This window comes from Rousettus aegyptiacus, unplaced genomic scaffold (genome assembly GCF_014176215.1).
Source record: "Rousettus aegyptiacus isolate mRouAeg1 unplaced genomic scaffold, mRouAeg1.p scaffold_m13_p_13, whole genome shotgun sequence".
Taxonomy (NCBI): domain Eukaryota; kingdom Metazoa; phylum Chordata; class Mammalia; order Chiroptera; family Pteropodidae; genus Rousettus; species Rousettus aegyptiacus.
This window is the reverse complement of record NW_023416288.1, coordinates 59,461,459-59,488,182: the sequence shown is the minus strand read 5'-3', so window position 1 is coordinate 59,488,182 and position 26,724 is coordinate 59,461,459. Positions and strand designations below refer to the sequence as shown.

Genomic DNA, 26,724 nt, shown 5'->3' with positions numbered 1-26,724 from the left:
AATCATATAGTATTTGTCTTTTGTGACTATTCTTTCACTTAGCATAATATATTAAAGGTTCATTTGTGTTGTAGCATGTGTCACAACTCTCTCCTTTTTTAGGGCTGCATAATATTCCATTGCACATACCATGTTTTCTTTATTCATCTGATGAATATTTGAGTTGCTTTTGGCTATAAAAGTAATATATTAATATTGTGAATGTTGCAGTGAACATGGATGTACAAATATCTCTTTGAGACTCTACTGTCAATTCTTTTGGATATATTCCCCCAAGTGGACTTACTAGATCATTTGGCAATTCTATTTTTAATTTTTTGGGAATCACCATACCATTTTACATTTTACATTCTCACCAATAGTGCACACTGGTAGGAAAGTCTCTTCATATGCTCACTAGCACTTGTTATTTTCTGTTGTATCTATGGATTTTAAGTTATGGGACTTAAATATACTTGTAGAGAATCAAATAATACAGAAAGATATAAAGTAAATTGAAAATTCTTCTTCACACTCTGTGATTAGTGGGGGAAGGAGAAGGTGTAAAGGGCAGGAAGCAATGTGACATGACTTCGGGCCTGGCAGATTAGGTGGGCAGGGTCCAGCTTCAGGGGAGTATGGGTGGGGTGTAAAGCGGAGGAGTTCAGATTGCTGAATTTGAAGTGTGTGAGATATTCAGGGAAAATCTGGAGTTCGGGAGCGAGGTCAGGGCTACACATGTATTTGGGCTTCATTAGCATTCAGGTGGTAGTTTACTGTGTATTTGACCATCCAGGGAGAGAGTAAGAAGAGCAAAGAACTGGAGAACAGAAACTCAGTTTCTCAACATTTCGGAGATGTATGGAGGTCGAGGAAACCAACAGTACTTATCCGGAGAAACAGTCGTCATCTCCCCTCAAAACCCCTTTCTTTCTAAGTTTCCTTTTCCTCTCATGATAGCATTGTCAGTGTAGTCAGAATTCAAAATTGCAGCTCTTCTCTGACAGTAATCTTTGCCTCATCTGTCGCCAAGGGCTTTTGTCTTTTCTTTTCCAATACTCTTTAAATCTGGCATTTGTTATTTATTTATTTTTTTCACTTACATCATTTTTTTTTTTCAGCCCTTCGTTTTGAATCTGTCACAGTTTTCGCTTAACTTCTCCTCTCTGGAAGCCTCTCTCAGACTTTTATCTACTTAATATATCAGAATGTTATAATAAGCTTTCAAATGACAAAGAAAAATTCTGTGTAAGAAAAAAGTTTGAAAGTGTTCACTTGTGAAAACACAGGTCCTGATATGGAAGGCTCTACAGAATTTATCTTGATCCTTTTGAACAGAAACCTCAGCGTAAGTTTTAGGATTTTGCCGTTCTGCAATATTTGATCCTCCTGAGTTTGCATGTCTGTGCTCTCATGCCGTTTCCATTATCACCTTCTCTCCTCACTCATACAGAGGCCCAACTCAACAATTCAGGCCTTATTTCCTCTTTTAAAAGGGGGCAGTGTGGTGCTGTATAAAGAGCTTTGTGCTAAACTTTATGTAGCTATTATCTCTGTAACTTTCGAACAACTGACTTTTCTGACTTTCAGATTCCTTGTTTGTAAAAGAGGATATTGTATGGATTAACTTAATAAAAAACGCAAAGCATGAAGCACAGTAATTAATATTTCTGATCTTTGCCCCTCTGGGTCCTCTTGTTCATTAACTTATTCATTCATTCACCAGATAGTTGCTTCAGCAGTGCTGTGCGCAGTGGGGGTGCAGCAGTGAACAGCACGGACAAACATCTCTGCCATCATGAAACTTGTGTTTTAGAAGAGGAGATGGGTTATAGACAAGATAAAAGAGATATGTAATGTTTTAATAATGACAAGTGCTAAAGAGAAAAATTAAAGCAGGAAAGGGAGACAGGAAATATCAAGATGGAAGGTTGAAATTTTAGATGGGGTGGATGGGTTAGGCCTCTCTGAGAAGTTTTCCAAAATCCTTGTCCGTCAGGATGTGCATGTTTAGTCAGCTTTGGTCTCAACTTCGTTATGGGATTCTTGAGCAGAAGGCCAGTTTGTATTAGCTGTTCGTATCCCTCACCCCACTTGTATTGCAGAGGAAATATATCATCGTGACAAGGAATAGATACAATATCAAAATATAACTGGAAATGATAGAAAAGGCAAGGCCTTCACACCTAAGAGGACATTGGTGGAATTCCATGCAGGTTAAATATTCAGTACTTACTTAATGTAATTATTATTAGACCAGACACTTATGATTGCAAAGTCAAAACCAGAAGAATAAAGACTAGTTGGCTCCATCAGGCGTTATTAATTGCTCTTTGGAGACTTTGAATGAGGATGGCAGTGCCTTTGGGTTTCACAGTGGGAACTGGGTCCCTGAGAAGAAATTGCCTGAACTCAAAACTAAGTGAAACGCCAGTGCTCAGACCGAAACTGAACTAGACTGGCTTTGGAAAGGTGGGGAGTCCACACCTAATTTATTCAAATCATTTGGTATTTTATAAGGTGTTTCTATGTCAGACTGAACAAAATTCATCAAGTAAAATGTCCAAGTTTAGGCATCATTGTTTGAACTCATCAGTAAAATTAGATGATGGCTTGAATATATAATTAACCATTAAATTTATCCTCCAGATTCTTTTAGCATCCAGCATACAGGCAGGAAATTGGAATCAGAAAGAGGAACTCAGAATGTGCAACTCTCATTTCTGGTTCAATTTTTTTTTTTTCCCAAAGAAAAATTATCCTGAGAGGAGTTAAATTTTCTGCCAACAATGGCATGAAAGCTATGTTGTTGCTATTGCTTTTGTTTTCAACTTTGGAAAAAGAAAATCCACCCAACACTACACTTCGATTAGTTTGAGCAGTTGTTTTCCCTTAGGGGAGACTGTAGACTACAATTTCCTCACACAAAAAAAGTGGTGCCCGAGCTCTAACCAAAGTTTGAGTTTGTTTTTCCCTTGGGGATTTGATATTTTCTGTTTCCTGACATTTTTACCATTGTTAGACACACTTCTGTATTCTTGCCCTGTATTCATCCCCTAAGGGAATTCGTGTATTTTATCTTCTAGAAGGCAGGAATGTCTTCTGATTTGGACAGCCATTTAATTGTTTAAATAAATCCAACTATAGTGTGATAGACCAGTCATTAGGAACTGGGCCATGTGGCAGTGTTTAGATTCATGAGGCCCAGATCCTCAGTTCAATCCAAAAAAGAAATTAAATATCAAATATACAAAACGAATAATTTCTTTTTTTTGTTCCTACCCCACCAGACCCTCCTTACTCCGCCCTTTACAAACACTAAATAGCATCTTAAAAAACAAAGTGTCATTTTTTTTTCCTTCAGTATTTCGCGTTTGCTTATTTATGTTTTTGTGTTTGGGAGAATAATAATTTATTAGCCATTAAGTAAAATAGTAGCAAGGATTGTGTTTACGCCATTATCCTCCAGTTGTTTTATATAAAATGAGATGTCTAAATATAAAGGGAATGAAAGCCTCCTACTTTGTCGCTTCTTTTTCAGCTGTTTTCATGTAATTCTTTTTTAATAATTAAAAATATGTATGTAGTTATCATATTTTCTAGCAACATTGCCTTCTTTCCTTCATTTTTAACACTGTATATATTTATTTGACAAATATACTTTCTGGGTCTAAGTTGCTGATATGAATTTGTTAAGGGGCTTATTTAACAGCCTGCCTGCAGAAGTGAGTTCTCTTAGTCTGCACACTGCTGGACAGAGTGGGCAGTTTATTGGGTTATAAAAGGTGACATTGGTTTTGAGGGGATTGAATGAATGCAGGGTTGAGAAGTGGATCACCTGCTTTCATTTGCCCAGTTCTGTGGCCACATGTGGATTCAGAGAGGTAGATATGGGTCTGTGATGTGTGTTACATCCTGGGAGTGTAATCTGAGTCCATTGAGGCTAACCAGTTTTTGTATTTTTCTCATTCAGAACTCTGAAATCCACGTGCTGAGATTAATCTTTCCCAAACAAAAGTCTGGCAAGATCTGGATTTGAGTTCTTTGCAACTAAGGAGCCTTTGGAAAATATTTTCTTTTGGCCAATATGTTGTATGCAGGAAGGTTCACTCACACCTGAGATTATCTGAAGAGGCCTTAAATGATCCTCCTGACAGATAGATATTGATTGAGGGGGTTGAGTCTTTAAAAAATTAGGAAAGCCTTTCATTTGGTCTCAGTAATTTTTCTCAGTCTTCATTCATTGTGAAACTCAGGAGAGAAAGGACTATAAACAGTCACCACTTCTGTAGATAAATATTATGGTAGTGTTTTGTTTGGTTTTTATAAGTGAAACGGGACGATGAACAACATAGAGGCAAGGAGAGACTTGTTAAGGCAAGATTGGAGATGCTGCTTTATTCCAGCCGTGGACTCTTGACATTTCTTCATTAGTCTTGGTATCCGCAGTGCATCATCTGAAATTAACTCTGGTAATCCTTACCCAGCAAGCAGAACCTTCAGAGCCTGAGATAATCTAGCTGGAAATCTTTAAACCCTACGCCATCTTGCTCCCTGAATTACTAATGTGTGTTCAGTTATTCAGTGGGAGTCTGTTGTCTTTGGGAGTCCAGATTGAGAAGAATAGCTAATGAAGTCCACCTGTCAGATCTATGTAGAAAATAATCATAGGAGATCTTTAGGATGTAAGTTCTTAAATTACGGAAATCTCTGCTGATTTTAGACTCTTCAGTTCTGTTTTCTGCACATCAAAGGATTCATGTAAAAGACAGTCCTTTCCTTATTAACATCTAGTTGTCACACTCTTGCACCTCACTTTTCCAAAATTCTCTTGTTTCTATAATAGATGAGAAAGCATATTTGAGCAAATACAGTAAAATATACAACATCTTAAAAACAAGATACAAAATAATTTATTAAAGAAACAGATAAACCTGTGTAGTGTTTTATTCTAATTAAATATTTAAACAGAATAAATGCATTCTAATTTCCTATCACAGTCTACATTTCATGTGGTTACAAAAAGATGTAGAATTTAATAAATTTTTTAAAAAATGCATTTATCCAAAACAAATTTCTTTGATGCCTACCTGAACATTAGATGAAAATAATATTCTTCCAACAAGTAGAATTGGAACATAACGATTGAGACTGTCCTCCATCATGAGGTAGTCCTGTTGCCCATTCTGGATGTCACCGAAGCAAAACTATCACAGCCCGAATTGAGAGAGGAATTTGAGGATCTCAGGATTGTCAGGAGCCTTAAAGGGGAACCAGTCTGGTGCAGGTTAAATGTTGAAATTGTATAAAATGTTTTGTATCCAAAAGTCCTTTATTTCATTTATTTTGGTATCTGCATGATGATGCAGTTGGGAAAGTGGATGATTCTTTTTCTGCGAAGTGCAAATTCATGTCCAGCTGTTGTTTCCCTATCACATTACAAGTTAATTAGAGCAGATATTGGAAACCAGACAGATTATCCTCGACTTTTGAGAAGTTTGAATGTTGCTTGTATGGCCTAGCATTTTTGTTTTAAACCACTGTCCATCTGCAGGGGTCTTAGGCAAGGCGCTTCACTTTTTATTATCTTGATAGTCTCATCAGTTGCTTCAATAACAGTACTGTGAGGCTCAGATGAGTGTGACAGCAAAAGTAATTTGGACTTTTAGTAGCTATGTTATTGTAAGGTGGTATTACTTATGTAGACTTATTTTTCTTCAGTGAAACGACGGTGCTGTAGTTTTCCACTTGCCCAATCTTCTAGGTGCATTGTACCCTCTATTATTTGCATTGATGGAGAGAATCAATGTTGTGAATTTTCCAAAAAGGCAGATAATTAGAAAATCATTTAGAAAATATTTCAGCATTTATATTTACACATGGGTCTCTCCGATGTTCCAAGAATTTATGATTCAGAAAACAAAAAGGCAAAAGCACAAAGTCAGTCTGATTCAAAAGAAAATTGGAAACTTTACAACTTTGCCATCTTATCCCTTTGTTCCTCAGCAGCCTGGTGTGAGGCAGAAGTGCATCTATGTCTCTAACCAGGGAAGGTTTCCAGCTTTTAAAGCATTGTTAGCTTATTTTCATAACAGTTCAAACCTTGGCTCAGGTGGGACCAGACATTTGTAATATAATCCTTTTTTTTTTTCTTTAGCTTCTATAGCAACGTCAACTACATACAGATTATGCCATAATTAAAGAGTCACTATACACTTGAAAGCGGGTTTGCTGTGAACCCGCCGTCCTGGGAATAATCCCCTGAAGATCGTCCTCGCACCAGGGCCCGCAACAGGGCCGGGAACTGCCACAGCTGCAGACAGACCCCTGTGCCCCGCCGCTCCCTTGCTTACACGCCACTTTTTTGTTTGTTTGTTTTAGTTAAGAAATAGTTTATTTGGCATATTTAATTTTTAATTTTTATTTTATAATTTTTCTTTTATAAAAATTAGATAATTTAAAAAAATTTTTTATAAAATTTTTATTTTATAAACCTCTTTGTAATTGGGGTGATTTTTCAGGAGTAAAAAGTCCCAGATTGCTCTTTTTAGTTAATTGAAATACTGAATTTTGATGTTTATTGGTGTTAGTGGTTGGAATACTCATTGATAGTCATAGTTTTTCTATTCAGAGAAATTTCTCCCCTTTTGTTTGTGGGAAGATCTGGTGGAAATATTTGGTGATATAAAGCAGCCTGTGGAAATGTTTGGTTATCTGTGTGTGGGTCTGTAATTTCAATTAGGAGCTAACTCATTCCCTACAGTTCTAATAGGCTGTGAATAACTCAGAATTGTTGTCTGTCTGTCCTTTCATTGTATTCACATTCCCTAGGTGGAGATCATCTTTATAAATATACCACACATTTCAGTACAGCTTTTCCCTCCCCGTACCCCTCTGTCCCCTGCTGCTTTCTCCAGTTTGCTCCTATCTGGTGAAAAAGCCCTATCAGTATAGCAGACAAGATGAGCTCTCAGTTCCGCTTTTCTTTTCTTTCCTCCCCCTTGGTGACAGAGGACAGCTCTGCAGTGCCTTCTCCAGCTACAGTAAGAGTTACGGCATCTGCTCTATCTTAAGGCGTGATCAAGGACTTCGCCATTTTGCCAGGACGTATCCTCTGTAGAGCTGGTGGTAGAGTTAAGTCAAGCTTCATGGCTTCCAGAACAGCTGGGACTCATGTCTTTTGCCAGCAGAGGCTTGGCACCAAAAAATGCTCTATCCCAAATTTCTATTTTGAAGCAAGCCTCCAGACCATCTCTGGGATGTGGGGACAATCCAGTCCAGATCCTGCACCTGCCCACCCAGCTGGCCACCAGTTATACAGGTTCACATCTTCCAGTGTTTTTATTGATTATATAACCTTAATTGTGTGACCGGATGCCTAAATGTCAGTGTATGTGAGTGTATGCATGAGCGTGCGTATTTGTATAAATACACAGTTCCAAACATAGAGCTACTGTAGGGTATCACAAATAAATTTTATCTATAGAATGTGTGTATGTATGTGAACTTTATTTTAGAGTTTTGCTATATTGGGTCTAGCATGATGCTGACACACTGACTTTTATGAAATTGGTTTTCATTAAAGTCTGCAGGTTATTCTTGTACTGGCAATGGCTTTGATTAAGCACTGTATTAGGGTCATATCCTAGAATAACAGCATTTCGAAATCCCTGGCTGTTTTTGAAAGAATTGTGATTAAAGTTCTGGCTGTTTTCCCGTGATTACTAACGTCTGCTGAGGGTTGAGTTCCCCCAGTTGTTATTGGCGATTGAGTTGTGTGGCAGCCCCGTGTGCTTTCTTGCCAATATCAGAGGCATTCTCCAGGGAAGTGATTTTGCATTGAAATGAGAGAACTAAAAGCTGTAACAAAATTAACACGGGGTCTAGGGTTTCTGATGTGACTACAGAGCTAGAATGGGAATGTTTCCTGAAGTCTAATTCGTCTGTGATTGAATTTCAGACAAAACAATGCGGCCATGATGAGAAGGGAGAGAAACCCCATCTCAAAGAGATTACGGGTGAACAGATTGAAGAACACGATATGGCAGGGTGCAATCCAGGCAATTGGATATTTTGGCTTCAGCCAGGTCTTCTTGACAGGTGTGTTCTGGGCCTTGGCACGAGCACCCCAGGCAGCAGCACACGTGGGGACCCTATGCTGTTAGGAATGATCTCTTTTGACATTATGTGTCAAAAAAAAAAAAAAAATGGAAAATAAATGTCTAGGTGTGTTGAGGGGGACAGTTACCTAGGTTTTTAAGATATACTCTGGAGTTATGATCACCAAAAAAAATAAACATTTAATATCTACCACTGCCCCAGTTAATATATTCTTTTGTGCATAGGCAAAAAAATTTTTTTTTAATTAAGAATATTGGATAGGAATTTTTTTTCAATTTCTACTAAATTACAGTCCTACATAATTTTATTCTTTTGCATACTGGTTTTTGATCTTTGGATGTTTTATTTTATTTTTATTTTAATTTTTTCAAATTTTAATTTTTTTAAAATTTTAAAATTTTATTTATTTTTATTTTTAAAAATTTTTTTAAGTGCCCGATCTTTGGATGTTTTAGAACTTGGATATCTTCTATCCATGTAGGTTATGCATTTATTGATAAGGCATCGCAGCTTAGCCTTTTCTTTTCTCTCACTAACATACACAAAATATGTTTTCTCTAACATACACAAAATAGTTTTGTGTTACCTCTCCGTGAATTGATTTAGAATTTACCATTTGTACTCTACAAAAAAAATAATTTGAAAACTCAAGTGATGTTATGCAAATACCTAAATAAAGTTATCTTAACTTGGGAGTTCTGAACTTAAAGAATTACCACAATCAGTACTTCTTATTCGAATCTTTTTTCATATTTATACTAACTTTTGGACTGATTTCAAGGTAGAACAATGGACTTTGGGTCTCACCTCTGCTCCTCTTTTACACATCATTAGATATTGATGTATGAAGAAGAGAGAACAGCAAAATAATAGTAGGTGTTTATTTATGTATGAACTTTAGAGACGAATTCTTCAGTCATCCATCAAATACTTTCTGAGTACCCCGCTTTTATCTGATAATGTTTTACAAGAGCAAACAAAACAGAGTTCCCGCATTTTTTTATTTTTTATTTTAAATGTTTTTATTGAGATCAAATTCACATACTGTGATATTTACCATTATAAAGCGTTCAATTCAGTGATTTTTAGTATGTTCATGAAGTTGCACAACCATCACCACTATCTAAGTCTAGAACATTTTTATCATTTCCCCCAAAAAACCTTTAGCTGTTAGCAGTCACGCCCCATCACTCCTTACCCTGGCCCCTGGCAACCACTAATCTATTTTCTCTCTCTACCGATTTGCCCGTTCTGGATATTTAGTAGAAATGAAGATATACAACATGTGGTCTTTTGTGTCTGGTTTCTATTGCTTAGCATAATGTTTTTAAGGCTGATCCAGTACTGAGTATTTTATTCCTTTTTACCGAGATATGGAAGACTATTGGAAGAGCAAGTAGGAGATGAGAACCGGGTCAGAGTTTTTGTTTTGGGGCATTTTATATTAGAGTCATGCCTATTAGAAGCCCAGATATTGGGTAGTCTGTTGGACAGATAAGTCGGGATTTCAGGGGAGAGGTCTGGACTGAGTTGAAGTGTCATGAACGTATAGATAATATTTAAAGCCATTGAGTTAGATGAAATGTTCTAGGGACTGTATCAGGAGCAGAAAAAGGAGTTCCAGGATTGACCCCTGGGGTACTTGAAATGCTATAAGGTCTGGAAGATGAGGAGGAATCAGCAAAAAAATGGAGAAGAAGCAAGGAAGACACTTCACAGATGTCTTAGTAAGGAGGAGAATCGAGAGATTACAGAGTCCTAGAAGCTAAGTGAAAAAATTGTTTTAGGAAAGGAGTGGTTATGTCAATTGATGTTTCTATATCTAATAAGAAAAATACAGATTGAGAATTGTTTATTAAATGAGACCATTTTAAGATGGCAGCTTCCACACTACTATCAAAAGAGTGAATGTGAGGGCCCCAGAGCTGTGTGTATTTCTGGCAGGTTGCCATGGCCCTTCATCCCCAACAAACCTCACAAACTCACCTCTACAAGCTGTTCCATCTTATCAAATGCTTTATCTCATTCATAGTAGTTACTACAAAGAGGCCAGATTCCAACATCCTCAGACCCCTTATCCCCAATACCACTCTGTACATTTCCATTTCCCTCCTCTGTCCAGTGTCTGAATTTACCTGTCTCTCTTTGCAAATCCCTTGTATCTCAAACATCTTCATTGAATGTTCCATTAACCTCCTTCTTAGAGCAATTAGAACTAAAGCCTGTCTCACCTTTGAGGTGCTGCTTCCTTGCTACTTGTTTTAAATGGTGACTCTTGTTTCTCATACAGAGGATTGGTGTCTTCCTTGCCTCTTCCAGACCATTTTCTTTCCTTCTCACTAAAAATTCTCATGCCGTCAAATTATTCTGTCTGTTGTTATTTCTTGTTGTAGATGTTTACAGAGCCTCCGATTGTTCCATCTTGTTCCTAGCTGTAAATCATGCAGTATGTCTTTGCTAACAAAGTATTTGGTTTGCCAAGTTTGGGCAACCATCATTGTTACAGCCTGGCTTTAATGTACTTTATAATAGCAAGGACCGTTTTTTGAGACCAGTTTTTTTTTTGGAAACATTAGTAAATATGGAAGATGGCAAATGCATTAGTCAAGCTTCTGCTGTACTGACATGTTCTTAGAAAAATGCATGAATTTTAAGTGGTTTATATAGTTGAAAGGAGAACTTACCACATGTGTCAGATATGCTGATCAAATGATAAAGTGAAAGAAAATTGAGCCTCAACCTTTTGTGCAGCCAGTGAAAGTAAGGCACATTGCAGTTTTCTGAGGCAGATGGAATGTGAACAACTAATAAATCAGGTTTTGAAACATTGAAGAACAACTTCTCTCAATGCATATGGTGTTGGATCTTAGACAAGATCATATTTGGAGTAAAAATAGAGGAGACAGCATCAGAGGACAATGTATCTAAGCATCTACATAAGAATGTTTAAATCCATTTCATGGCTGAAGGTCAGAAATTCAGTAAATAGGTGATTATAGTGTGCCAAGAGGGGCCTTCAAGATCTCCGTGGAGTTGTATGTGAAAGAGATCAGCATGAAAGTGTATCATTCTTCGATCATTCTAATATTTCCTTCTCTATTGTGCTTTAAGATCAGAAGACTGTAATCTCTTTACAGACTTCTTATAAGAAGCATTAACAGTAGAAATGCAAATGATATAATGGACACATTTGCATCAGTGGTTACGGTCTTGCTTTAAGCTTGGAGCGTCTGCAGTATGGTCAGCTCTTGTTCACTGAGTAATAGAAAATGGACCATTGCGTAAAAGTACATACAACTTAAATATAAAAATGGATTTTAGAAAAGCATACAAGTATGGCTCTGAAGTTCGAATTTAATATTTACCAAGTAAAGATATCGGAGAAAATAGCAAGCAAAAATTATCATCGTTACATAATTTTAAGTCATTTTTTATGGACTATGTTTTAGTTATAAGTGGAGTAAGAAGATTTTTTTCTTTACTGTTTTGAAATAAGACATTTTTAGTAGAATTTGCTTCAACTTGAAGTTCTTCAGGGTTTCATACAGGATTTCTGTAAGAGTTTGTTTTAATCTTTAGTTTAACATAGAACAATTTAATCTGAGTTTGGGACTTTTTTTTTTCTTTTTTGGTTGGGTAAATGGAAAACAGGAATGGAAATTTATTTTTCCTTGGATAAAACATGAGAGGATGGGTCTCATGAATATCTTCTATTTCTCAAAACTATCTAGGTAAACAATTTGTTTGATTACCTCGTTTGAATTTGTAGTAGTTTCCTTCTGCCTTCTCAGAACAGTTTTATATTTGTTGTGTTCCTCAACTTCTGAATACTATATTAAACTTTTTAGGCATTGTACTAAAATAGGAGATAAAAAACCCCTGCCTTCAAGATGGTCACAGTTCCTGGAGAGGAAGAGAGCAAAATATTTAACTGCAAAATAGAGATGAAATAAAATATTAAATCATGAGATGCATGCGATTAGTTTGGCAGAACAATCATTTGTTCTGGCTGGGCCGAGAATGTAAAGGTTTTATCCAATTGTAAAGGAATTGAAAGCAACTTGTACCCAATTGTGATGATTTTCTGTTAGCCTGCCTTATGATGTACTTAGGGGTACCGTAAGCGTATGCATCCTAGGTCAGGTTATTCTTGTACTTAGATACTTTTGAATGCCACCACTAAGCAACCCTGAAGTCTAACAGAATAGTACACACTGAGAGTCATGCCATTGAGCCTTCTACTTAGCATAAATCGTGGTTTACTGAGTGTGTACTATTTGCCAGGCCTGCACTCAGCAAAAAGGATCTAAAAAAACTACAGGCAGTGTTTACCTTGAGTGTCTTTCCTATAATAGGAGGAAAATTAATATTATAAGTATAGTGAGAGATGTCTGTGCAAATTCAAAAAGAACTCCAGGAAGGCCTGATGCGTTGATATAAGTGCTTTTGAATTAAAAAGTATGGTACAGTTTTGGTCAGAATAGTTGCATTTTGTTGTTATCCTTCAATTGTCAGTAATGATGATAAGGTGTTTAGTATTCAGATATGCTGAAACAGGTTTTAGGAGGGTTTTTACTAAAAGATTCTAGTGGATCCAGGAAAATTAATAAATGGTTGTTTTCTGTGTTAAATATAACTAATGTGTTTCTGGCAGCTTTATTTATTCTTTTGGAAGAATTTCAAATACAAAAGTTGGGGAAATAGTATATACTTATATCTATCCTTGTATCTATAACCCAGATACTCATCATCTCCGTTCAAGAGTTATCAAGATTTTACCTTATTTGCTTCATCTCTTATTTTTATTTTTTATTCTTTGCTGATGTATTTGAAAGCAATTCCTAGCCATCATGCCATTTCAGCCCTGTGTGCCTGAATATGCATCTATGTATCAGTTTTGTTGTGTTTTGTTTTTTTTAAATATATTGTATTATTCAAGTTCTAGAGTTGTAGTGGTCTGGAAGCTGCTTTGGGATACCGCCCAGTGTAGACGACCCATTTTCCTGCCTCTGAGAGGAAACAACTAACTGTTGAGAGGGCTCTGGAGAGAAATGGCGTTTGCAGGAGAAAACCAGGAGTAATAGGGGTTTTGGAGATCAGAGAAATGTAGGATCTGAATCAAGAGCAAGGAAACTCAAAATATTATGATGAAGAGGATGGGTGGGAATGGTTAGATAGTTACTGTCCAAGGAGACTGGCCAATGAAATGAGAATGAGAGGTGCAGTAGGCTTTGGGTGTAGTGGCCAGAGGGTTTGTCACCTTTAGCTTGGTTGCTGGTGATCCCAGAAGCTGAAGACTCTGTGTGCTAGTTGGCATGCAGAATTGAAGGAGGTAGTCCAGAGACTTCGCTTTGGGGAAGATATGAGACATTTTGAAGCAAGACTTTATGTAAGGATAGAAATTAAGGAGAGGCTGGTGTTGGAGATTATTCCAAGTTTTTAAAATCATGATCTTCTTAGATTTGCATTAAATCATATACTCTCCTCCAAATCTTTAATAGCTTCCCAGTATACTTAGGATAAAAAATAATAATAAAAAAAACCCCAAAAACTATTTTCCTTAGCATGATGTACCACGCCTTGTGTGAGGCGGCTCAGCTACTTTCCCCTGTTATACTTTCCTTCCTCACTGGCCCACTAACACTGAGTTTTTCTGTGAACTTTTCTGTGCCTTGAAAGCGCCTAGCTCCTCTTTGCCTCCAGGTCTTCCACATGCTCCTCCCTCCCTCTGCTTAAAATACTCCTTCCTCCCCTTTTTACAGACCAGCCACCACTCATTCTCTGGGTTCTGTGTGTGTCTCTCCCTGAAAGAGGTTTTCTCTGGCCTTGAAGTAAATTAGCACCTAATTATTAAAGAGATCATATTATAGAGATTATTGTAAACATTATAGGGATATCAGCGTCTGTCCTGCCACTTTGTTCCATCTTCATAGCGCAGAAGACAGTTTGTAATTGCAGCACGTTTGTGTGCCGGCTCAGCTCCGCCGGGGCGGGGCTCTGTCTTTTTTGATTACTCTTATTTCCCGGCACCTAGCATAGTGCCTGGCACGCAGCGGACTTTCTAACAGTCGTCGGATGGGGAATGCTCGGCATATTCCAACAATGTTACGCAATCTTTAATACTCAGGTTCTTAAAGAATATTTAATGACATGGGAAAACACTCAGGATAGAGTGTTAGGAGGGAAACTCTGGCTCAAGCATTTATATATGTGGTTTCAAGTTTTTGCGTGTATGCTTTAGTTGTGCGCTTGTGCAAATGTGTCATTTTAGTGGGCATCCCCTGTGTAGTATCTTCCTTGGAATTATATCATCATGGCCGGTTTTCTGAACTTAGTTTTTGTAGACTTATTGTTGCTGGTATATAGAAATATATGCTTCTACTGACTAAATTTAATATTTAAATGAATTTACATTTTATTTTGCCTTCCTTTTGCATGCCAGGGAAGGACTTACCGCGAAGGAGGTAGTTGAGTAAAGACGTGAAGGAGGTAAGGGAGCAGCAAGTCGCACAGACCTAGCAGAAGAGGGCTGACAGAGGGGACAAGACGAACAGAGGCTCCGACAGACATGCACTCGGCATGTTCACAAAAGAGGCAGCAGGCGCGTGTGACTGGAGCAGAGTGAGACAGGGAGCAGTAGGAGCTGGACCCAGGAAGTTACCAGGGCAGATAGTATACAGTCTTTCAGGTCATTGTAAGGAGTTTGGCTTTTACTACAAGGATAGGAAGCATTTGGAACGTTCTGGAGACAGGAGTAGCTGGATTAGCCTTGCCCGTTAACAGGATCACTCTGGCTCGTACGTTGAGAATCTCCTGAAGAGGACAAGGATGGAAGCAGGGGGACCAGTTCAGGCACCAGTAATTAGGACACAGTTGGTGGTGGCTTGGAAAGTAGTAGCAGCGAGGATTGTGAAAAGTACGGGGATCCTTGACATTTGGAAGGCGGAACCGACCAGATTTGCTGATGGGTTGGATGAGAGACATGAGCAGAAGAGAGTGAGAATGACTACTGTTTCAGGTATGAACAACCAAAAGTTGGTAGTGTTCTCACTACTGCCGGGAACTTCTACAGTCCCTGCGCATCGTTGGTATGTAATAAAAACTTGTTGAATTTAATCTGCCTTCCATCTTTTTGTTCTAGTCTGTCCTCAGTTCTCTGTTGCTGGACTGATGGGATAAAAAATGTGTACGCTGAAGCTGTGTCTGCAGACCATCAATTTCCAGGCCCAAGTTGCTTTGTCTGGTATCTTCAGAGCCTTTTTGTTAGTAATCTCCTCCCATCTCTGTTCCCTCCTGAGCTAAATTGACAAGTCATTCTTTTGTGCATTTTATTTTAATAAAAGCCTTGTCTATATTTTAGACTTTTGAAAAAACACATTTAGAAAGCAGATTCACTGCTCTTTAAAGAAATACAAAAGAAAAATACTTTTCCAGGAAGAGGTTTTAAAATAATTTTACATGATGTGTTTAGGAAATGTTGATAAGTGGCTCCTTGTTATGTGATTGAGTCACTATTTTTGATCAGCCAAATGGGGTATTTATTGAATACCAATATTAGGAATTTTGTATTATGTATTATCGTCGCCAATCTTCTTTCTTTTGTGTTATTAATATCAGGCTACTTTGCAGGGAAACAATAGTATATTTTCTCTGCCAAACTATAACTTCACGTGTCTTCCTTGGTTTTATTATGCTTATAATAGGTTGGTTTCCAAATTCAAGAGCAATAGTTATATCTTGGTGGAATGCTATTTTTTTTTTTTTTTAATTCTTTTGCTATACTTTATAATAGCTTTGTCTGTCTCTGAATTTCGGTTTATTCTTTTTTATACCCCAATCATAACGTGAACTTCTCGAGGTCATAGACTATGTCCGTTAGTTACATTTATACCATCATGAGCCCACTCCTAGGCACCAAAATGCTAAGTCACTGATTATAGATGGAATTCAATTAAATAGTGTTTTCTATGAAATACATACATTTTTTCAGAATCACTTTTTGAAAACCATCAATTATAGGGATTTTTTTCTTTTAAAGTTCTGATACCTGCTTTGGGGTAAATAATTGGGAAACAATTTAGATTAAGATTCCACAGACATGCCATGAGTTTTGTCCATTTTCTGATAATCAGGGCAGAATCTAAGATGTTTCCCATGAAAGAGAATAAGATAATCCTAATTAGATGATGTAAAAATATCAGCCTGAAATGATACTAATTATTTTTTCCTGAAGCACAACTAATATCCCAAAGCAAAAATATAGTTCATTCTCATTTAAAATTCCATTAGAATAATTGCATATGAAATCTCAATAATTATAATATTTGGCATAAATTTCTATGATATTGTTATACCATATCAGAAAGTGTAAATAAAACCAATGGGAAGAATATGTTGTAAAAGAAATTTATAATCTAGGAAGTAAAAATTCATAGGTCGAAGAGTTTCTCAATAGTACACTCCCTGGTTCATTCTCCTTATTTTATTGTAAGAAGTAGATGGCTCAGCGTGGTTAAGCAATTTAGTGCCATACGCCAACTTGATATCAAAGTTAGAGAACTTCATTCTCTTAATATCGGATTTTATAATACAAATCAAATTTTTTATTATACATTGTTATTTCACTATATCAAATTAACTGATAATGTTTAAGACAACTATATTATACTCCATTTTTTTGGTATTATTTATAATGATTATCTTAGGTTTACTATGAGAATTTATTTAAAACAAACAATAACAGGGCTATCTGAGTAGAATCCAAAGACATTTACACTGGAGTAGTTAAATTCTGAGGGGAAGTTATTGGTAGACGATTCCATAAGGAGTAGGTTGTGTGGAGACCTTTTTCTAGCAGCACGATTAATACCTTCATTGATCCACCCATGAGGAAATTTAAAATATTGGCTAAAATACTTAAAACATTTCTTTGATGAGTTGGGATTATGAGGAAAAGGGGGCGAGGGGGAAGGATCGTAGCACAATAATGGAGAAAGTACTACTACTAAAGTCAGGTTTCATTTGGAGGGTATTTGCCAAACCCAAGTGATCTTACAAGACACAGGAGAACAGGAACAAAGCCCAGAACCTATTCAAGCTGGGGAGTCAAGTACAGAGTACCCTCAGACTCCACATACAGTATCTGGATCATCCAGAAATATCACCCTTTCCCATAAAGTTTCCTTGTGCTTGATTAATGGACCATTTAAAAATGTGCATGCAGTAATGTGCTGACCCTTTGGTCATCAGCTCATTTTGCTCTTCATGGAACGTGCCGTTTTAGACTCCATTACAGAAACAGCACTGTTACCAATGGGGCCTTTTTCGACTTATACTCATGGTTCCACTTGAACATGTTTTACTGATGGCTCCGGAGGAGTTATTATTAACCTTGAACTTTGTTGCTTCATCTTTCTTCTTTGTCATCCTGTTCTCCAGAACCTCTTATTATAAGTTATTGTTAGGAAGATAATTAGGAAGTGATTTTTTTTTTCTTTTTTTGGTTTCGGTTTTCAAACCAAGAGACCAACCCAAAATAATACGTTATTATAAAATTGATTTGTTAATTAGGAGCTAGAATGTTTTCAATTCTTGAACTGCAAAAGAGTATGATTTTTATTTCTTCTTAAAAATTATTTCATGGTTTTTAACCAAAAGTCTCAGAGAGATGGTCTTACTTGAAGCAAATCTCAGGTGAGGTATTCTCTTCCTAACAGTCTGCTCTAATTGAAATACTGTACATATATGTACTACATTGTCGTTTATACTTCAAAACGTGTCCTCACAATAACCCATAATTCTGCAGTCCCTGAGATTCTTTTTCTCTGCACTATGCCTTATACCTTTGAGTGATTATAGAGAAAACCAAAAGGAATGTCCCCTTCTTACCCTGGACTGAGACCTTGGGATTTCTTTTCTTTTCGCAGACTTACCCCACCCCCAAACTTGGCTGCTGCCTAATTCTCTAACTATCGGACTTTAAACTTACTGTTCCCACCCCATTTGTACTTCAGAGGAGAGTTTTCTGTGCCTGTGACCTACAGAAAACAAAGAGAGGTATAATTCTAAGTATGTCCCTCTCTAACTATAACCTTCCATTTTTCAGAACAATTTCTCTCACTGTGACTCCAGCCATAAACACTCTTTGACCTTATAGAGACCCCCAAGTGTCAACTTCTGTCATTTTCTTCATTTAAGCCATTTCCAAACCTCATTTATTGTCTTATCAAGCCTGACCCTTCTGTGGTTAATCACTTAAATTTCTCCTACCAAAACCTTCAACTCTTTTTACCCCTTGTTCTTTCCCACTTCTCGCTGGTAAATCCTTAACCCTGGCTCTGAAGTCTCTCATCTTCACTCTTACTTGTGCTTCAGAATATTCCAGAATTATATGGTATTGCTGTAAATCCCAGTTATTTTCTCTCACCTGGGCCCTCAGCAGAATGAAAAGGTTATCAAGGAATCTTTAATATGTATATTTTTTTATTCCTTTCAAAGATTAGTTGAGTTCATCACTACTCACCTTCAGCCTCCACCCCATTAAGGAAATTAAGCACAAATTTATTCAGGATTAAAACTATGGTAACAATAAAAGAAATAGCAAGGGAGGGCTATTGTAAATTTTTACTTAAAAGGAGACACAGAAAAAAATAGGGTTCTATAGGTGCTTTGGGCATTAATGCAGGCAGACTGTCCCCAATTCCCTCCTTGAATGTCCCAGCTATTTCTTCTCCCTTTCATGTTTCCGGGCTCCACCAGTGTTTGGGGTCGGAGGGGTCTTTGTACCTGCTACTGGCAGGTCAGAGGAGGTGGGGAAAAGTAGAGATAGTTTTAGTTCTTGCTGCTGGGACTGTATTATGGTAGAAAGTGTTATTTCTGGCTTCAGTAGGACCATTAAATATATTTCCCCCAGAATCATTGTGTATATGATAGTTTGATCTAGAGAATATTGTTTTTCTTAAGCTTCACCTACAGTTTTGATAAAAGAAGCTTTTTGTTCTTTGAGTTGGATAACCAGCTTCTGTCGTTAGCGTCGATTCCATGGAAAATGCATTTTGTGTGTCGAAACCACCATAAAATCAGGATTTACTGCTTCCTATTTTAGAATTTTCTTATATCACCCATCATCTATGTCATTTTGTTCAAACTGTGAGTTTCTTGGGAACATAAAATGATTTTAAACACATCATAGTATATATATATATTTGGAAAAAATAGTGAGCCTCCATTTCTTAATCTCTGTGTTAATGATATTACACGGCTATTACCAGGATGAAGTGAGATAGTTTTTGTGAAGGGTCCAGCATAGCACCTGTTTCCTAGTAGGTGAATAAAGAACACCAATCCCCTTCCTTCTTCTCGACCTTTTCTGCATGTCCTGTGTAGTACTTGACACCTGTCTTCATTATCTTCAGTACAACATTAGTTACCCAGGAGTAAAATATAATTGAGCATTGAATTATAGGCAAGAAATTTGTTTCTCTAATGGTGGAGATAACTAATTTATTTCATTTGGGAAATTGTCTCTACAAATAATATTCTAATCAATATACTTTTTCAGGACTTTATTGAAACCCAGATCCCTTACTGAGCATACAAAAAACGATTGCTATTTGTTCCTAGGTAGAATTCACTTGGTTTAATATAGACATTATCGTTTTATTGTTTGTTCATTTGTTTATTCATATATTCATTGGGCACATCTTTATGGAGTATTTATGATGCACCAGAAACTATTTCAAGCACATGGGATACATCCATGAACAAAATAGTATTGTTGTTATAATAATACACTTGGCGAGAGTTGAATGCAAAAGGTGATCCTTTCCTCGAAGGGGCTCGCTGCCTGGATTTTCTCTCCAGATCCCATAGCACTCCCCACAAGCGATAGAATGTTATCGCCGATCCTGATTTGTGTGAGTTGACTATAATTATGTTATGTGAGGGTAAGAATACATGTTTTTGCTTTCTTCCTAATTTAGTTCCAAACCCTAAGCTCATACCTAGTCCCTTGCTACAGTTTGGTGGTGGTAGCAAAAGCAACAGAATTAAGTCATAATGATAATTTGTGCTTTAAGAATAGGTGCTTGCTAAAGAACTTGATCTAAGAGAACATCTTTGGCAAGGTGATAGCTGTGAATTCAGGGGATTCTCAGACCGTTCAGCTGGTTCTTAGAGCCAGTTAAAGATCCCATTAATCGATGCAGTCAGGAATTCCATATTTATTATACTGAATGCATTCTTATAATCCTTAAGGCGTATTAGTGAAGCAAATGTTTGCTGTAAAATAATTCACCTTCATCGTGGATCTGAGTGGAAAGGCCAGCTTCAGTCCACGCCCATTAAAAATATTGGATAAGGCGTGCTGCTTGTGCAGCTCAATAAATGTGACCATTAAACTATACTATTTTAATCTCAGTACTTGGCACAAAACACTTATAATTTTAACATCTTTACATTTAATATTGACTATTTTTAATTGAAAAATGAAGAGTAGAGAAAGACGAATCTTACTCCATCACACTATATTTTCACCAATTTTCTAAATGTTTCACTGCAAAATATTGTCCTCCAAATAAGACAGCCATGTTTTAATTGGTCTCATTAATGATATGGAGTTGTACAATGTTGCCCAAAGTAGCAAGAATAACATATTTTGAAATTTGGACTTTTTTAAAAAATGTATATTCCAGTGATGGTGTGTGTGTGTGTGAGTGTGAGTGTGTGTGTGGAATCAGATCCTTAACCGCTTGGTAATTCTCAAGGGAAAATTAGGCAACAATTTATATTGAGATGTACAGGTGTTTAATGTAGTGAATGCCTAGACTGTGTCATCTTACTTAAACATCACTGCAAACCTTTGAGTTTATTGCAGTCTGTGTCTTATAAATGAGAAAGCTGAAGCTCAGTGGATTTAAATAATTTTTATCACACTTATAATATGAAATAGCAGATCTAGGCTCTGGTACAGATCTTGATTCTTCCCACTGAGCTCTAGTCCTCTCAGGAAAACAGTTCTTTACATTTCTTTCTGAGGCTTTGGTTTTCTATTCTATTAAAAGGACTATGTTATTATAAACTACATCAAATTATATTTGGGAGAACCAAGGGAAGAATAAGTTTAGGAACTAATTATTTATAAGTAAATAAAATTCTAAAAGAAGGGACTAGCTTGCAAACACTAAGATGCTGTCATTCCTGTAGACACTGGGTGGCCTTCGTGCCCCTTTCTCTTCATCTGACAGCCCGTCAAACCATTGTCCTGACTGCGAGGAACAGGAAATATGACTGGGCATTTCTTCCCCTCCTTTCTGCAGAATATATATTCTACTCGTAATACAATTATCCATTTCTCTTTCTTTCCAAACATCCATCATCATTCCACATTTTCTCTGGTGCCTATCACCTGGCCTCCGACAGCCGGGATTAGACTGTTGTGAGCATAATGAGTGATGGGGCGGGAGACACCTCAGCCCTTTTCGTGTTCTTCTCAGAACTGAACAGCATGTTCCTTGGGAATGCTCGTGACAGCAGCTCCCAGGTTACTTGATTACGGGAAGGCAAGGGAGGAGCAGGGAGTTTGGTTTCTCACCCAGAATCTTGAAGTGCTGTAATAAATCTCAGAGGAAGGAGACTCAGAGACCATACAGTCTTTAACCATAGCCTTTACTTTTGATTCTGACAGCTTTAGTTTCAAGAATATTTTCCCAGGTTTGGTGCTATTTTATTGGTAATTCAGTAAGCTAGATTTGACCTAATGGTTGGTAAAAATGAAATCGCATCAAATGCAGTGTAGATGGCACTTGGTAGTGGGACTGGAAGATTATACGAGGTTTCCGTATGTGGAATTTTGGTTGGGATTCAGGGCAGGGCCGGGCAGAATCTCTTTTCATATTTCTGCCCAAGCTTTACTTTTTATTTAGTTTAACCCCATTGTGTGAGTCAGTAATCATCTGTCTATAGCTAACATGGATTTAGAGCAAATGACAAGCTAGGTTAATCAGATCTGTGATCAATTACCAAGTACCTAAAATCACAGAAACCATTGGAGATCACATAGTCCTTAGAACATGCGCTCTTACTGAGTAGATTAAAGCGTTAGAAGACATTCTGTCTTATTTTTCCTGTCACCATAGTGTGTTACCTTTCGAGCAGTGTTCGCGGTGGTCTTGATGCTCTCCTTTTGCTTTCCTTTTAAATCAGCAAAAGCTCTGATTTAGCAGAACACATCTCCGTGGCAAATATAGTACCATAAAATGGAATTTTTTTTCCAAAAGAGAAAAAACAGCTCATAATTTTGAATTAAGAGCTGTACATGCCATCGGAATTTCTGTTTTTCTTGAGACAAACCATGCTCTGATTAGTTGGTGGAAACAACTGATCCAAATGGGATTTGTCTAGACTCTGATGCCTCTGGGGAGTCTCGATGACATGGGGTATGGATTTCTGAAGCTTCACATGTTTTTATCAGTCAATTTCCAAGATGCCTTAGAGACCATTAAGACAGATAATAAATCAGGTGAGACTTAGTTGTGTTTGGTATCATGCAAACAGCTATAATTAGAAAGAAAATGTTTAATTTAGGAAAGAAATATAAGTATAGGTTGTTAAAGCTTTGAGGAAGCCTTTTATATGGCATGTACCTTTCTTGTCAGAGGTCTGAAACTATTAAGAAATAATCCAAGTAAGGTAGATGGAAGGTGAAATACCACCTCGATATTGATATAAACTAGACTGAATGATGTAACTTAGTATGAGAGCCAAATGAATTTGTTAAATCGACATCAAAATTAAACAAATTTACTCACCCACTTACAAAAGGTGCTGGACCATTTTGTCCTCCTCTAAGAAGACAGGACCCTTATTGCAAGCTTAGCAAGACCACACTTATTATATATAGGCATTCTGGTGTCTAAAGTGGCATACGGGGTTGCTGAAGTATGCATGCCGAGCTTTTCCTTTTAATTTTACCAAAGGAGTTACTTCACTTTCCTTGGAGTGAGGAAAAGATGAAGAGAAGTCAGGGGCTGCATTTATTAAGCTAATGGAAAAGATGAGTAGGGGTTGGGGGCATTTCTCCCAGTATCCTAAAATGTATAATTTTTCACATTCTCAACTCTCTGAAATTAGATCATATCTTAAACCAACGCCATCTTAATGGCTGTCCACCAGAAGACAGCCATGCGAGTTGTTTTTGCCTCAGTGTGTGAGAGCTGAGTATTTACACCTCATACTGTGACCCTTCAGTATTTCAGTTAATGAACCTCATAAGGACCATTTGAGGAAAGGGCATGAGTCTTGGTTGGTATAAAAACATGTTTTCTTTAAATCTTCTGATACCATTAAGAACATAACATTAAACCTTGCGGAATGGGTATCAGCAGCTTGAAATAAAATACCTGATACATTCCTCAGAGAAACTCATTTGCTGACATTCTTTAGAAAACAAGGATATTGACAACTCTGAATCATTCAGAAGAGCTGGACTCAGAAAATTACATAGTTTTAAGAATGCCTTAACCAGTTTATTTTTCTTGTATCACCTTATGTGTATGAGAGACATACGGTAAACATCTATTTAAAAAGGAGCTTTTCGATAAGAGAACAAAGATTCTAAGTAATAAGGAAGCATTCTGTAGTTTGCTTAGCAGGATTTTTTTTCCCTTTGTGTTAAATAAAACAATAGTGTATCTTGTAAGTAATGGGTTCTTAGATTTGATGCAGTATGGTCAGTTAGGTTTGTATGGTTCTCTGCTCCAACTGATACAGCCCTGGCCCACTTCGAATGGCATTTCCTCCTTCCCCTCACAGTCCCATGTACCGTACTGTCCAAGATAGACACTGATGATGAGAGATTAAAAGTTTAACCTTAACTGAGTTATACTCTTGCACTGTTTCTTTAACTATACTATTCCTATCATGCTTTCATGTTCTTGCTCCAGGGTGAATATGATAATTCACAGTTTATTTAACGAGGACTACGTCAGGTCATTCCGAATAGTTTTGTAGATTTTGAAGGCAGTTGTTTTCATAGATGGTCCCATGTATGTTGGTGTAACATTTAAGTAGCTATGCTCAGTTTATTTCTTTGTTATAGTTCTAAAAACTAAATCTCTCTCTCTCTCTTTTTTTTTTCCTGAAAGGGGGCCCTGATGACAATTTAATTGAAGGTGGAGGAACAAAATTTGTCTGCAAACCTGGAGCCAGAAATATTACTGTCATATTCCATCCATTATTAAGGTAAGTCAAATCCTGTGTACTTAGTGAAGATCAATATTTTCATTATTTATGCTGATGTAGTGAATGCTAATAGGTCAGTCAACATTGAAACAAGTCATAAAAAAAAACAAAAAAACAAAAAAAATGAGCTTATTCCACTTTCAAGAGCCTTACTATCAAAGTTAATCAATAGAACAAATAATGTCAACACCACTAAAGCTACTTGTGCTTACGAGTAAAACTCCATAAATATTTCAGATTTTCTTTCCTATTCTCCTTTCCTGCCCCTGCCCCTCTCTTGCTCTCTGTCCCTCCCCTCCCATGTATTTCAGGGGTTGGCAAACTATGGCCCAGTGGAGAAAGCTAACCCGTTCCCTATTTTTGTAAATAAATCATATTGATACACACTCCTCACCATTATACGTGTTGCCCATAGTTGCTTTTGTGCTGCAGTTGCAGAGTTGAATATTTGCAGCAGAACTCATATGGCCCACAGAGCCTGAAATACTTACTCTCTGTCCCTTGGCAGGAAAAAGATTGCAGACCCATGATCTGTCTCACTAATTTACACTAATGACTCATATATCCTTTGAGAATTGGCAAGTCTCTGAACAAATATGATTTGAACAAAAACAAAAAGACATCAATCAAATATATGGTTTTATGTACTGAAGGATAACTTGACGGTGACTAAAATGACATCTATCATAATACTTACAGTTTATTGTGATAGTATAATTATAAGAAAGTAATAATCCATGATAATTCTATTTTAAAAGCTTCGGAGCCCTAAATACCTTTAAGAAGGTACTTTTTGGTATGGGAGGGAGCAGATTTGTTTAGTGGATCTAAAATTTCAGTTTTGTAAGATGAAAAAGTTCTAGAGACTATATCATACCTTTAAAAAGGGGTAAGATGGTAAATTATGTGTTTTTGACTACAATCAAAAAGGATACTTTTGGACGCAGATATCCAGTATAACATTAATTGTATATTTTCCTTTGTAGCTAACGAATATACATATTTCCTTATATTTTTATATATTGGACCAGAAACCCTTGGGTTTATTAAAAGTTAGACACCTAATATTATTATCACTTTAACGTTCTCGGATCATTCCCATAATATTTGAGGCATTTGGATTAACAGTAAACAAATGCTACTGACTTGACCATAGATAATACTATGTATATATTTATGAAACGTCTGAAGTTTATTACTGACAATATCCTACCATCTCATTAGCCAAGACTTACTAAATTGATATCATTAGAACTAATTCAATTCTATTTTCTTAACCAGTTTTTAAAATTATACTGGGTTACTTTACCTTGTTAGCTTTAAATTAAAAAAACCACACAAAGATATAAATTAAACAATAGCAACAAATCTCGCCACTTTGACACAGTAAAAAATAAGATATTTTTAAAGAAATTTTATTAACCTTAAAAAGTCTGTGTTAGCAAACATTTGCAGCAAGTAAATTCATATGATTTAAGAATCATGGAGTTAAGAGAATTAAGACTATTCCTCTAAACTTCTAGGTAAATTATAACATATAGAATTCTAGATTAAGTAACAATGCTCATATATATCAAATGACTTTGATAATTTAATACTCACTGTCTTCTCCAATTACAACTGATTTCTGCTTAGTGCTGCTAATTGTTAGGAAAGTGGGGATAATACCTAAATCACTATAGGGATCTTCTAGATTTAACACCATAATTTACTGGTAAATTACATTATGGCTTGGATAACTGGAATCCTTATGCTTGCATTTATTCCTAAAATATAGAAAAAACAAACCCTTCGGAAACTTTTTGGCAGTGTTGTCAATAACCACATTTAAAGAGATTTATTTTGCCATAAACTTTTTTTTTCTTTTTTGACATGAATGAAGTTAGTTAAATGGAAAAGTATACTATTTCACACTCAATAAACTGCATTTCTGGTAAAGTACTGGAAACATTTAATATATTACAATTTTTGATAATTATTTAGTATTATATTTACACTGCTTTACTAGAGAGTTGTTTTAAGGAGGTGTAATATTCCTACTAGTTTTACTCATTTGTTTGGGTTCTACTTTCATTCAGAATTTTGATTTATTGTTGACTAGAACTGGAGAAAGTTTTGGTGCATGATTTAAATAGTTTAGCATTCATTCATTCATTTTCTGTGTAACTCTTAATGAAAGTAACAAAAATATGGTCTGCAAGGTAAGTCAATTCCTTTGTAAGCAGCTGATCATTGTAGACTTTAAATTAGCCTTTGGCTTAAATTGTAATTTATTCTCAAACCTGTTATAGAGACTCAGCTGAAAACTCATAATGTGCTTATGGAACTTAAATGACTAAGATCTTTTAGTATTTTTTTTTTTTAATTTCAGTTTTTACAACTTAG

At 36.5% G+C, this 26,724-nt stretch overlaps 1 protein-coding gene across 2 annotated transcripts in view; it reads left to right on the top strand.

Moving 5' to 3' along the window:
- EXOC4 (exocyst complex component 4) overlaps nt 1-26,724 on the top strand; it is a 632,532-nt gene that overhangs the window by 257,284 nt on the left and 348,524 nt on the right. For both annotated transcript variants that reach the window (XM_016148762.2, XM_016148763.2), the window contains exon 10: nt 24,243-24,339. In XM_016148762.2, coding sequence (XP_016004248.1) covers nt 24,243-24,339 — 97 coding nt within the window. The remainder of the gene's footprint in view (nt 1-24,242; nt 24,340-26,724) is intronic.